At 48.3% G+C, this 12,500-nt stretch overlaps 1 protein-coding gene across 1 annotated transcript in view; it reads left to right on the top strand.

The window, feature by feature from the left end:
• Window positions 1-11,038, top strand: part of LOC308371278 (low-density lipoprotein receptor-related protein 1-like) — a gene marked incomplete at its 3' end in the record, with an annotated part of 88,665 nt that extends 77,627 nt beyond the window's left edge. The window contains exons 7-12 of the mRNA XM_080846123.1: window positions 1,068-1,230; window positions 2,022-2,244; window positions 4,375-4,564; window positions 5,052-5,195; window positions 9,940-10,176; window positions 10,854-11,038. Of these exons, the coding sequence (XP_080702249.1) occupies window positions 1,068-1,230; window positions 2,022-2,244; window positions 4,375-4,564; window positions 5,052-5,195; window positions 9,940-10,176; window positions 10,854-11,038 (1,142 nt within the window). The remainder of the gene's footprint in view (window positions 1-1,067; window positions 1,231-2,021; window positions 2,245-4,374; window positions 4,565-5,051; window positions 5,196-9,939; window positions 10,177-10,853) is intronic.
• Window positions 11,039-12,500: the final 1,462 nt, after the last annotated feature.

The following is a 12,500-nucleotide window of genomic DNA, read 5'->3' as shown; positions in this document are numbered from 1 at the left end:
TGCCTAATGGTCTAACTTAAGGAACCGATCAGCAAGGTGTGGCCATTTTTCACATGTCGTTGTGGAGTTTGTGTATGGACAGCTTGTCCGAGGACAGAAGCAGCGGAGGAAGGTGGGTGGTTTGGGTGTAGTCCAGGGTGGGCTTGTTATTAAGGACTATAAGTACCGCTCCCAGCCCCACGTTGTGTTTAGTCTAGTTCTAGGCAGACTGAGTGCCGAGATGACCAATGTCACGATCCTGAGCTCAGGGAAATGACAAAGAGTGAGTGGAATTACTCCCTGCAAGGGACTACCTCCCTGACACTGTGTGCACGTGCCTGTGTGTGTGTGTGTGTGTGTGTGTGTGTGTGTACATGTGTGTGGGTGTGTGTTTTGGCTGTTTGCAACACCGCATGTTATTGTTGCCTAATTTGGACCCTCGTCCGGCTTGTAGCCATGAGTCAGTCCTAACAGCCTCCTTGCACACACACACACACACACACACACACACACACACACACACACACACACACACACACACACATACACACACACACACTGGCTCCCCATGGCCACATGTTCATGAAGTGTCTCTGGACAGTTGAGGTAAATAAACACGGGGCTAGTGGGCGGGTATTTACATTAGAGATGGGGGTGGGGGGGTGACTGCTGCTGCAGGGCATGGCAGCCATATGTCTGAACACTTCAATGTGTCGGGGCCTTAAGGTAGCCAGACAGACACACATTATCATTATCTCATCCTTGTGTGTGTGTGTGTGCGTGTGTGTGTGTGTGTGTGTGTGTGTGTGTGTGTGTGTGTGTGTGTGTGTGTGTGTGTGTGTGTGTGTGAGGTTTTTCTCTCAGTTGTTGCACAGATGTTAACCTAAAAGAAAGGGAGTGAGTGTCTTAATGTTTGCATTCTTTCACTCCTCTCTCTCATCCTCCCTCTCCCTTTCTCTCCTTGCTTCTCCCTCTCTTTCATTCTCCCTCTCCCTCTCTCTCCTTCGCTTCCTCCTTCTCTCTCACTCTCTCTCTATCTCATCCCCTCCTTCTCTCTCTCTCTATCTCTCTCTCTTTCTCCTGTACAGATGTGGAGCAGATGGCCATTGACTGGCTGACAGGAAACTTCTACTTTGTGGATGATGTGGATGACCGTGTGTTTGTGTGTGACAAAGACGGTACCACCTGCGTCACCCTGCTGGACCAGGAGCTCTACAACCCCAAAGGCATCGCACTTGACCCCAGCATGGGGTGAGGGGGCATGCATGCACACACACACACACACACACACACACACACACACACACACACACACACACAAATACACACAGACACTAACTCTCACTCAAAATCTCCCCCACAACACACACACACACACACACACAAATACACACAGACACTAACTCTCACTCAAAATCTCCCCCACAACACACACACACACACGCACACACACGCACACACACACACACGCACACACACACACACACACACACACACACACACACACACACACACACACAGACACTCACAATCTCCCCCAAAAAAACACACACACAGACACTGACTCCCACTCAAAATCTGCCCCATAACACACACACACAAAAACACACACACACTCATTCTCACTCACAATGTCCCCCTGCAATGCACATACACATGTGCGAATGTGCACATACACACACACACACACACACACACACACAAACACACACACACACAGTTCTGAGTGTTTATTTCCGTTGGTAAGGTCTCTAAATTTATAAACAACCTTATTCTTCTTTAAACACTTTGGTTTTCATGAGGGCTGCGCTAGCATGTGATTCTAAAGAGGCACTTAGCCGCTCATGTATATTTTAGTTGTGACCATTACTTCCCATCTCTCTCCCTCTCTGTCATTGTCTCTGCTTCCCCTCTTTTATCTCACTCTTTTTCCCTCATTCTATTTTCTCTCTCTCTCTCTGTCTCTCTCTCTGACTGTATCCCTCTGTTTTTCTCCCCACTCACCACTCCTCCTTTTTTTCCTTACTTTTTCTCAACCACAGGAAGGTCTTTTTCACCGACTACGGTCAGATCCCGAAGGTGGAGCGCTGTGACATGGACGGCCAGAACCGCACCAAGCTGGTGGACAGCAAGATCGTCTTCCCCCACGGCATCACCCTGGACCTGGTCAGCCGTCTGGTGTACTGGGCCGACGCCTACCTGGACTACATCGAAGTGGTGGACTACGAGGGAAAGAACCGCCAGACCATCATCCAGGGCCTACTGGTCAGTAAGGGTTTCGGGCCATCATCCAGGGCCTACTGGTCAGTAAGGGTGTCAGGCCAGTAAGAGTGTAAAACCATCATCCAGGGCCTACTGGTCAGTAAGGGTGTAAGACCATCATCCAGGGCCTACTGGTCAGTAAGGGTGTCAGGCCAGTAAGAGTGTAAAACCATCATCCAGGGCCTACTGGTCAGTAAGGGTGTAAGACCATCATCCAGGGCCTACTGGTCAGTAAGGGTGTAAGACCATCATCCAGGGCCTACTGGTCAGTAAGGGTGTAAGACCATCATACAGGGCCTACTGGTCAGTAAGGGTGTAAGACCATCATCCAGGGCCTACTGGTCAGTAAGGGTGTAAGACCATCATCCAGGGCCTACTGGTCAGTAAGGGTGTAAGACCATCATACAGGGCCTACTGGTCAGTAAGGGTGTTAGACCATCATCCAGGGCCCACTGGTCAGTAAGGGTGTAAGACCATCATCCAGGGCCTACTGGTCAGTAAGGGTGTCGGGCCATAATCCAGGGCCTACTGGTCAGTAAGGGTGTAAGACCATCATCCAGGGCCCACTGGTCAGTAAGGGTGTCGGGCCATCATCCAGGCCTACTGGTCAGTAAGGGTGTCGGGCCTCCGTACAGGGTGAGTGAGTGACCCAGGCTCGTGGGCTTTTAGTGTGTTCTGGACAGGCAGGGCCAAGTAAGGATAGATGCGTCTGCTGCTCATGTGACGTGTGTGAGGTCAGGTTCGGTCATCTTGGTTTGATGCCAATAGGTCATGTTGCAGACACTTTTGTACCAAGCCAAGTGCAGTATGGATATGCATGTTCATCAGTAGGTAAGTAAGTAAGTGAAGTGTATTGCTTTGAGACATTTAAACCAAAGTGCTGTACCAAAGGACATTAAAGTCAAAAGTTAAAAACACAAAAGAAACATAGCAATTACAACAATAAACAACGAGGGACAAATACACAATTCTAAACATGACAACAGATTTATAGGCTAATGAATAGAAATGTGTCTTTAGCATAGAGTTAAAAACAGAGGTGGAGGAACCATGTCTATTATCTAACGGCAACTGGTTCCACAGCTGTGGAGCAGCAATGGCAAAGGCTCTGTCACCTTCGAGTTTGAGTCAGATCTGAGAGACCCAGGGGCTGAGTGCCAGGGAATAAGGTCTGCTATATAAGATGGGGCCTGACCATTGAGAGTGTGAAAGCAATCACCAAGGTCTCAGATTGAATTCTGAAAGGAACAGGGAGCTGATGACGAGAGGCTAGGACCAGGGTGATGTGCCAGTTAACAGCCTTGCAGCTGCTTGTGGCTCCATAGGTTTGTGCCCTAGCTGCTCTACCAGTTGAGCCTCAGGAGCAGGCTCTTTCACTGGCCTTCAGTGTGGCTTTGCCCCCCTCTCCCTCCCATGTTTCAAGTCAGAACAGGATGATCTAGTTAGTTCTCCTCAGATGGTGGTTGCTGTCAGTCATGTCAAAATTGGCTTGTTACAGATGCCATTTTCTTTCTGTGACAGCCAGGATGATGGTCATTTCTATTCATTAAGTCTGTGCAAGTCTTCTCTTCAAGCCCGCTCAGTGTCATTATCAGTAATGTATGAATGATCCTCGGGTCGAAGTGAAATGGCCACAATGCCTGTTAGTGGCACAATAAGCTAGAGAGAGAGATGCCACTTTCACCCTCTTTCTGTCACTAATGTGTCTATGTTGGCCATTAGGTCACTCTCCCAGTGTTTTACAGTACAGTACTTTCAGAGTAGTCGCTCTATAGTGCCTTCTCAGTCTGTGTTCAGTGTTAATGTCTTTGTTCGATGGACTGCCAAATATGACTCCTCAGAATCACACAGGTCACACAGAATTATAGAAAACAGAATTTGATGTCACATCAAAAGAATTTGTGGATTTAATGCAAGCAAGTTGGGAATGACTTTCTGAAATGCATGTAAACGTACAACGGGGGTAGTATTACGTAAATTCTAGTTTATCTCTGACCTAGGCTCTCAGTGTGTGTGTTTGTGTGTGTGTGTGTGTGTGTGTGTGTGTGTGTGTGTGTGCCTGTGTATGTGTGTGTCTTTTTGGACATGAGCAATGTGAAACAAGTTCTTGAGGCCCCCACTCCTCTCTCCTAGATTGAGCACCTATATGGCCTAACAGTGTTTGAGAACTACCTGTACGCCACCAACTCGGACAACGCCAACATGCAGCCCAAGACCAGCGTGATCCGCATAAACCGCTTCAACAGCACCGACTACCAGGTGGTGACGCGTGTCGACAAGGGCGGCGCCCTGCATGTCTACCACCAGAGGAGGCAGCCCCCAGGTAGGGTTAAGGTGCCGCCTCCATGGCCGACTCCCCGTGCTGGAAAGGGTTCGGTGGGGATGTCCACGTGTTGTAGAAGGGGCTCATGATCATCACTGAGAGCTTGTGGGACTACATACTTACCCATAATGCATCAGTGTGTAGGTCTCTGGTGTTTGACATTTTCATGATGATATATCACTGCTGAAGCTGAAACAAGCTTGAGTCATGAAACAGCCCATTGTCTAAGAGCAGTACTCCTTGAGTACTCCTTGAGATAAAGACTGTTTTGAGAATAGTGCATGACCTAGACAATTACTTACTGAGGTGCGAGAGCCCCATTGTCTTTCAGCAACTCTGATATATTATTGATTAGATTCAGCCTGAAGCCTTGGTGTTTGTGTGCGAGATGTTTTTGGGGTGTCCCTCTCATCCTCAAAAAATTGTATCTATCCCTCTCCCTTTCTTTCTTTCTTTCTTTCTTTCTTCCTCTCTCTCCCTTCTGTAGTGCGGAGCCATGCATGTGAGCTTGACCAGCACGGGAAAGCGGGCGGCTGCTCAGACATTTGCCTTCTGGGGAACAGCCACAAGACCCGCACCTGCCGCTGCCGCTCCGGCTTCAGCCTGGGCAGCGACGGCAAGTCCTGCAAGAGTGAGTACCACCACCACCACTAACACCACTAACACCACCACCAACACCACCACCTCCACCAACACCAACACCAACACCAACACCAACACCAACACCAACACCACCATCACCATCACCATCACCATCACCATCACCATCACCATCACCATCACCATCACCATCACCATCACCACCACCACCACCACCAACACCAACACCAACACCGCCAACGCCAACGCCAACGCCAACGCCAACACCAACACCAACACCATCACCACCACCACCAACACCAACACCAACACCAACACCAACACCACCAACACCAACACCAACACCAACACCAACACCATACAGACCTGCCAACATGTACGCATTTTGCGTACCTGGCACGCATTTTGACATCAAAGTACGCTGGTACGAGTTGATGGTCTAAAAGTACGCAAAACCTAAAAAATATATATCTTTTTTTTTAAGAACGCATAACGCTCAATAATGCATTGCCGGTTTTCAATGGGTTCAAACTTCACAGTCTGTCTCGAGTCACCAATGCGTACATAGGCAGCTGCAGCAGAGCAAGAAGCAGAAGAGGAGTTTGACCAATCACAGACCCCCTGCCGTTACTATCCCCTGTATGACCATCGAAATCAGAGAATACTAGGTTACTCTGCGGTCAGAGGAATCAACCGCTGTTTAAGTGTCAGTTAGCGATTTTTCATTCATGAATACTTACCTAACTCTCCCTTCCCGACCACACCTGGCCAATTCTTCAAGTGAGGACATTCAAAAAAATCACTTAAAGGTAAACTAACGAGTAATGTAGAGATAAGACGTTAAAAATGTATTTAATTTTAGCCCAACGATGTTAACCATGTGGTTTTCGTGTTCGCCATCGATTTAAAATGGCAAATACATCTAAGTGTCTTGGCTGTGTTATAAATGGTTTGACTTTACGCTTTTGGGGTTTTTTCAAACTACTTATTTTAGACAAACTCTTGTAGTATGTTACCATGGCAGAACCACCGGATAAAATAAAAAGATCGCAAAAAATCATTGATAGTTACCGGGAGAGATGGCCATGCCTCCGTTCTTTTAGACATCCCCACCATGCTTTCTGCACAGTGTGCAATGTCATTATTGACATCAGTCACCAAGGAGCAACAGGTAACGAACACAGTGAGATGCATATTATCAGAAAATCATAGGCCTATCTGTCAAGTTCATGCTAGAGGTCCGCGGCAGCCTTCCACGTACAGTGTCCACACATGCTTACGCACAGCTGTTGTCATGTCACAGTGTAAAAGGCTATATGTTTCTAATAATAATACAAATAATAGGCTAATGATAATAGCAGACATCCAAAGTCTCCCGGAAGTTCCGGGAGTCTCCCGCATATTGATAACCACTCCCTGATGCCCTCAAATGACTTAAAATCTCCCGGAATCTAGAGCGAGCGACGTGCTCCAAACTGTGTTAGCATCTGTGTAGCGCGCGCACGACAGAGAGGGAGAGGGACCTGGAGACTGTGCGTGTGTGAGGCAGTGTGCGTGTGTGCCTCAGGAGCATCCTGATTGGCCTGTTTCGGTAAGTAGAATGATATTATGCTTTTATAACTTTTAGGGACCACAACAGTAATACGTAGGCCTAGGGGGGGGAATACCTCCCTGAAATGACTTTTTGCAGGTTGGGATGTCTGTAATAGCCTAAAAAACTCTTCCACTGACTAGAATTTAATTAAATAATAAAGAAGCAAACACAGCGCCATCATTTGGTCTTAGCAGTTGTCTAGTCCTGGTATCACATGTAATTGGGCTTGCATTCAAACATCAGACGTGGGGAGAAAAAAGAATGATGAATCATGACACTTGATAGGTATGAGGTAGGGAAAAAATACAACATGACCATTGTGTGAGAAGTTCCTAAGGAGCCTAGAGTGAAATAACATCCCAGGCTACAAATTTGTTGTCACAGTTATCACTTATAACTGTTATCACAGTCTTTTTATTTTATTTCATTAGGCCTTCTAAAGTGGTTCAGAACTGCATTATGTATTAGCTCAGAATGTCGTCGATTGGTTCAATAATGCAACAACAGCATTATAACTAATAAAATGAAGGCCACACAATCTTGCCGCGCCCCGCACCGCACCGCACCGCGCCGCACCGGGGTGGTACTCAAACACATTTTCCAATGTTGGCAGGTCTGCCATCACCACCACCAACACCCCCACCATCACCACTAACACCAACACCAACACCACCACCACCAACACCAACACCACCAACACCAACACCAACACCAACACCAACACCACCACCACCAACACCAACACCAACACCAACACCAACACCACCACCTCCACCAACACCAACACCAACACCACCATCACCATCACCATCACCATCACCATCACCATCACCACCACCACCAAACCAACACCAACACCAACACCAACACCGCCAACGCCAACGCCAACGCCAACGCCAACACCAACACCAACACCATCACCACCACCACCACCACCAACACCAACACCAACACCAACACCAACACCACCACCACCAACACCAACACCAACACCAACACCATCACCACCACCAACACCCCCACCATCACCACTAACACCAACACCAACACCACCACCACCACCACAACCACAACCACCACCATCACAACCATCACCACTTACACCACCACAACCACCACCACCATCACAACCATCACCACTAACACCATAAATACAGCAAAACAAATGGAAATGTTTATTAGGTGCCGTTTATGGAGCATTGAAATGATAAATATATTACCCAGAGACTCTTTTGCAAGGGTTGCCTTGTTGTATTGTTACTGAAAACAAGCAACAATGTGAGTTGTGGTGAGTGAGGGTGTGAATTGGTTTGACCACTCTTGGGTGCAGCCTGCTTCCTAAATGTCATTAATAGAAACCACAGAGGAAAGGTAGCCACTGAAGAATCTGCCCAGGTGTATTAACTTACTTTCCACCAATCAACTTCGGGCTCCACGTGTGGCACGTCTGTTGGAGAGAGAGTGAGAGAGACGCCTGTCCGCTCCCAGCCACTGTCTCATTAATCAGAACGAGACCCTTCTGCTCAAGAGTGAGACGAGGCTCTGACAGAAATAGAGGAATTGATTGTGTTATTGAGCCAAGTCCAAGGACGCCCCCCCCCCCCCTCCCCCCCCCCCCGCCATTTCCAAATTTCAGGGGTTCTGTGGCCATGCAAGCAGTGATTAATCAGGCAAGGCTGGGGCAAAATGACCTGAGGAAATGCTGATTCATGTGGAATGAAGGGCTCGGACTCCTATCTGATCGGTGTGGATTTCTTCGGTCTACTGGGTGGAGATTGCCGGGGTTGATCGAGGCGCTGTAGAGATTATTATTGATCCACGCACACTCCCACAGACACATGCATGCGCATACACACACACACACATACACACACACACACACACACACACACACACACACACACACACACACAAACACACAAACGTTGGGGTATAGAATGTCATCAGGCATACCCTTCAGAAAGTGTAGAAGCTCATCAGTTATGCCCCTTCTTGATGGAGGAAGAGAGAATAAGAAAGAGAGAGAGAGAGCGAGAGAGAGAGAGAGAGAGAGAGAGAGAGGGAACGAGAGAGCAAGAGAGAGAACATCATTACAATGCTCACTGATTGAATTCAGCCTTCTGGGATTTAGATCATGTCACGAGCGGTTAATTCTTATTCATAGGACACGGCGCATAAATATGGGCATATAAAATGGTGTTAATGGTGTATTTTCATTGAAGTTGTCAGATGTACTACTGCTGTTTGATGATGCATGGAGAGTGCTCTATGGACAGCCCCTTTGCTTTTAAACCCTTAACAGAATTAGTCTCTACTCCTCTCACAAGGTCTCAGACACCAGGCTGTGGAGCCCAGTGCAGAATCTCGCCATTGAATGCGTGTGTTTTTGTGTGTTATTGTACAGATGATCAGTGCATGTGTAGGGTCTATATAAATTTAGCAGTATTTGTGTCTGCTATCAGAGTCTATTGGGCTAAAGCTAGGTGTGGGAAAGGCTATGGGAGTCTGAACCTCTAGCCCTCTGATTGAGTGGAGTTCAGCGTAATAGTGTAATATTGAGAGCCTTTCTGCTGCTCCTTACCTTATGTGTGCTGTCAGGTCATTGGAAGATGCCCTTTACCCGGCTCCATTGCTCTGCGGTCTCCTTACCCATCCAGGTTTTAGATTTCTTTCAACATCGAAACTTAAGGGTTAGGGTTAGAGTGTGTGTGTCTGTGTGTGTGTGTGTGTGTGTGTGTGTGTGTGTGTGTGTCTGTGTGTGTGTGTCTGTGTGTGCATGTAGAAATCAATGTCAATGTACGTGTCAGGACTTAACTCCTAGTTACAATGGTCAGTTCCTGTGCATCCATTGAGGTGAGGGCAGGTTTAGTCCACAAGCCCAATCCTCTCTGTCCTGCCTGAGTTCAACCAGTACATGCGCTCTCCAGCTCCCAGCAAACCTGGCGCCTTGTTGTCTGTGAATCCCCCTTAGATTGTGTAAACAAAGACAAGTCTCCGCAAAAGTGATCGAGAGATGCAAGAATGCAACAAGGAATAAACAACACGAGCCATCTGTCTCTCTTCTCCAGTCGACTTCACAGTTTGGGTTGCACCACTGCATGTGTGTGTACCCCTCTCAGCGCAGTGTCTGTCTGCCTCTCTCATCAAAATGACTGACCTCCTGTCCCCCTCTCCTCCACAGAGCCAGAGCACGAGCTCTTCCTGGTGTATGGGAAAGGTCGGCCCGGGGTCATCCGCGGGATGGACATGAACGCCAAGGTGCCGGACGAGTACATGATCCCCATCGAGAACCTGATGAACCCACGGGCCCTGGACTTCCACGCCGCCAGCGAGTTCATCTACTTCGCAGACGCCACCAGCTACATCATCGGCCGCCAGAAGATCGACGGCACGGAGAGGGACACAATCCTCAAGGAAGGTAGAGTACCAGCGCGTCAGGGAATCTGGAAGTCAATCCTCCAATACAACATGGCTTGTGACCCACTACAGGCCAATCCAATTCAGTGACCCTTCTCATGGAGGTCAGAGTGCCTCGGTTGCCTAGAATCCTGGAGCAAGCGTGGTTCAGCCCACAGACACTTTTTGAGTTTTTGATGTATGGGGGTGTATAGAGATACATAGGTTCCTGCGTTCACTGTGAAATTACACTGTCTCACACACACACCCTGTCATTCTCTTTCTTTCTCTCTCTCGCTCTTTCTCTCTCTCTCTCTCTGTCTCGCTCTCTTTCTGACTCTCACTTTCTAACTATCTCTCTCCCTCTCATTGGATTATGACATATGTTATGTTCAGCGAGCTTGCACTTCTCATATCTATCACCCTCTTGCATAGCTTTATTCCTGCACACTTAGTCCTTGTCTCAACAAGCCAGGGGTGTCCAGCCATAGCAGGCGCAATCACAAAGACTAATGCTGTGTTTATTTTCAGCAGCAGGATCCCTCATACTGGATGGTAGCAAAACATACATTTTCTCTGGCGACAAATCCAGGCTGCTAAAAATGACCTGTCAGCACGCTGCTGTTGTTGTTGTTGTTTGTTGTCTCTGTGCCAGAGACTGATGTTGGCTCCGTGTCTCTCTGTCTCTGCCTCTCTCAGGGATCCATACGGTGGAGGGCATTGCAGTGGACTGGATGGCTGATAACCTGTACTGGACAGACGACGGGCCTAAGAAGACCATCAGCGTAGCACGGCTAGAGAAGGCCTCTCAGACCCGGAAGACACTCATCGAGGGGAAGATGACGCACCCCCGAGCCATCGTTGTGGACCCCCTACACGGGTGAGTCTGAGATTGGGTGCTGAGGTGGTGTTGGGGGGGGGGGGGGGGGGGTCGGCACACCAACACTATGACCCATACTCACCAGTTTACCTGTATGACCACAGAATATTATTTATGTATTTGTTTGTTTATTACACAGGTACCAGAGGGACTATAGGGTGGAGATTTGGCTCTAGTTTAAAGTGGTCCTTATTCCTCCAGGCATTCTGCTGTGGTTATCTGGGTTTTTGTGCTCATTATTACTTTACTGCATATTAATACATGCAGTAGAGATGTAGGTGTTTTAAGATTTGTTTATGAGTGTGTAAGCCTTTTCTTCTCACTGGGGGGGGGGGGGGATCAGGATATGGTAGAGCAGCACACACAGCAAGTGCTGAGAGGACAGATCCACGACACTCAGTCATGAGTATCTCTGTTTAATTGCTTTTGACTTTTTTGGTGTAATTGTGTGTGTGTACGTCTGTCTTTGTGTATCTGTGTTCCTTGTGTGTGTGATAAATAGTATGTGTTCATGTATGCAGGAGACAAGAAGAGTAAGTTCATTTGTGTGTGCAAGTGTGACTTTTGTGCCCTGCATGTGTGTGTTCCTGCATGTGTGCGTGTGTTGATGTGATGTGTGTGTGCGTGTGTGTGTGGTTGTTTGTGTGTGTGTGTGTGTGTGTGTGTGTGTGTGTGTGTGTGTGTGTGTGTGGATGAGTGTGGATGTGTCCGTGTGTGTTTATCTGTTTGTGTGTGAGGTGACCTAAGGGAGGTGACGTGCAATTGTGTGTGGCAGCTGGTGTCCTGTCAGGACTGTCATCTGTTCCCCAGACTTGCCCCCAGCAACCCCCTCCCCCCCCCCCCCCCCCGCCCCACCACCACACACACACACACACACCCACACACACACTGCCCCCCACCCCCACCTCCCCAACACACTCATACACACACCTAACCTCCCGCACCTTGTCTCTCAACAATTACACTACTCCTCTTTCCCACCCACCCCCCCCCACACACACACACACACACTTCATCCCTTAGTCCTTGCTGACAAACACCTCTGTCTGACTTATCCAACACCTCCCACCCATCCCTACTCGTCTCAACTCTGGCGTTGATGTGACACACAACTCACACAAGTACTCATACACACACACATACACGCACACACACACATGCACACACACACACACATGCACACACATATACACACACACACACACACACACACAACACATGCATACACACACACACAAACACACACATAGTCCTCCATTGCTGAAGTCTGGTGTGTTTTAGGATAGCAAACGTCTGTTAGTGGCAAGTACAAACAGCCACGGGGTGAGGAGGCGTCTGCCCCACTAACATACACAATCAATCAGGGCTCAGCTAGAGTGTGTGTGTGTGTGTGTGTGTGTGTGTGTGTGTGTGTGTGTTGTGTGTGTGTGTGTGTGTGGTGGTGGAGGGCTATAATGGCCATGATG

This window comes from Sprattus sprattus, assembly GCF_963457725.1.
Source record: "Sprattus sprattus genome assembly, chromosome: 10".
NCBI lineage: Eukaryota > Metazoa > Chordata > Actinopteri > Clupeiformes > Clupeidae > Sprattus > Sprattus sprattus.
Note: the sequence above shows the minus strand (reverse complement) of the source record. Positions and strands in the feature narration are given on the sequence as shown.